General features: G+C 43.3%; 2 protein-coding genes across 8 annotated transcripts in view; both read right to left on the minus strand.

Annotated features, from left to right (window-relative positions):
* The window catches only part of LOC107263885, a 41,311-nt gene that overhangs the window by 13,744 nt on the left and 26,602 nt on the right, over positions 1 to 965 (minus strand). The gene's annotated exons all lie outside the window — the stretch shown is intronic.
* Positions 1 to 965, minus strand: part of LOC107263892 (interferon regulatory factor 2-binding protein-like B) — an 11,139-nt gene that overhangs the window by 3,482 nt on the left and 6,692 nt on the right. For both annotated transcript variants that reach the window (XM_025081257.1, XM_015731562.2), the window contains exon 2: positions 750 to 901. In XM_025081257.1, coding sequence (XP_024937025.1) covers positions 750 to 901 — 152 coding nt within the window. The remainder of the gene's footprint in view (positions 1 to 749; positions 902 to 965) is intronic.

Consider the following 965-nt stretch of genomic DNA (forward strand, 5'->3'; position numbering starts at 1 on the left):
GGGGGGGGGGGGATTATCGATAAATAGCAATTTACGTCAGCAAGTGATCGCGCGACGCCTATTGTAGCGGAAGGAAAAAATTCCGTAATCCCTGAGTAATCAGTAAAAGAGTGCTCTTATCGGTTGGCGCTATAACGTTCGATTGCGTCAAGAGATTTTTTAGATAAGACTCTTCGACACACAGGCTCGATCATTACGCCCTTATCCTGTTGTTGACTACTCGCTTATCGGTCACGTTTCCTAGCAGGACGCAGTTGCTGATAACCGAGCGACGTTATCGGAGTTTTACTTTTTATCATACGTCGTTCCCTCTCTCTCTCTCTCTCTCTCTCTCTCTCTCTCTCTGTCTTTAGTCAAATGTATATATGCAAATAGCAACTTTCAGCATTTTCGTCGAAGATCGTGTCACGATATAAGTATTTCATATATTTCGATAATTTACGTTAACCAGACAAACGGGTAAATCGCGATTGAATTTGGTACGCGATGTGATTCTTCTTGAATTTTCGAGAATTCGAATAAGACATACGCACGAGGACATTTATCATCTCGAAAAGGGGAAAAAAAAAAAGAAGGAAGATACGGTAAAACGAGGTTCTTGCAGACTCTAATTCGTCATGTTGTTAATGATATTAATGATTAATAATTCGAAAATGGTTTAGTAAAGAAATAAAAAATAAAAATAAATGGTGTCGAGGCGCGATCAAAGCAACATAAAATGTGTCTTCGTCCATGGAATACGTACTAACCTGATGATGGTTGGACTGCGAATTGTCGCCGGTTCCCTCCTGTGACGGTGGCGGAGGTGGCGGAGGACTCGTTCTAGGACGTAACGGCGATCCGCCGCCATTTGTCGCAACGTTTGCCGGTGCCAAAGGAATGGACGGTCCCACGTAGGCAACTGAAAGACAATAGATCGTAGAGTTGGATTCGAGTATAAATCGGATGGGAAGGAGGGAGGGGGG

This window comes from Cephus cinctus, unplaced genomic scaffold (genome assembly GCF_000341935.2).
Source record: "Cephus cinctus unplaced genomic scaffold, Ccin1 Ccin1_scaffold0168, whole genome shotgun sequence".
Lineage (NCBI taxonomy): Eukaryota > Metazoa > Arthropoda > Insecta > Hymenoptera > Cephidae > Cephus > Cephus cinctus.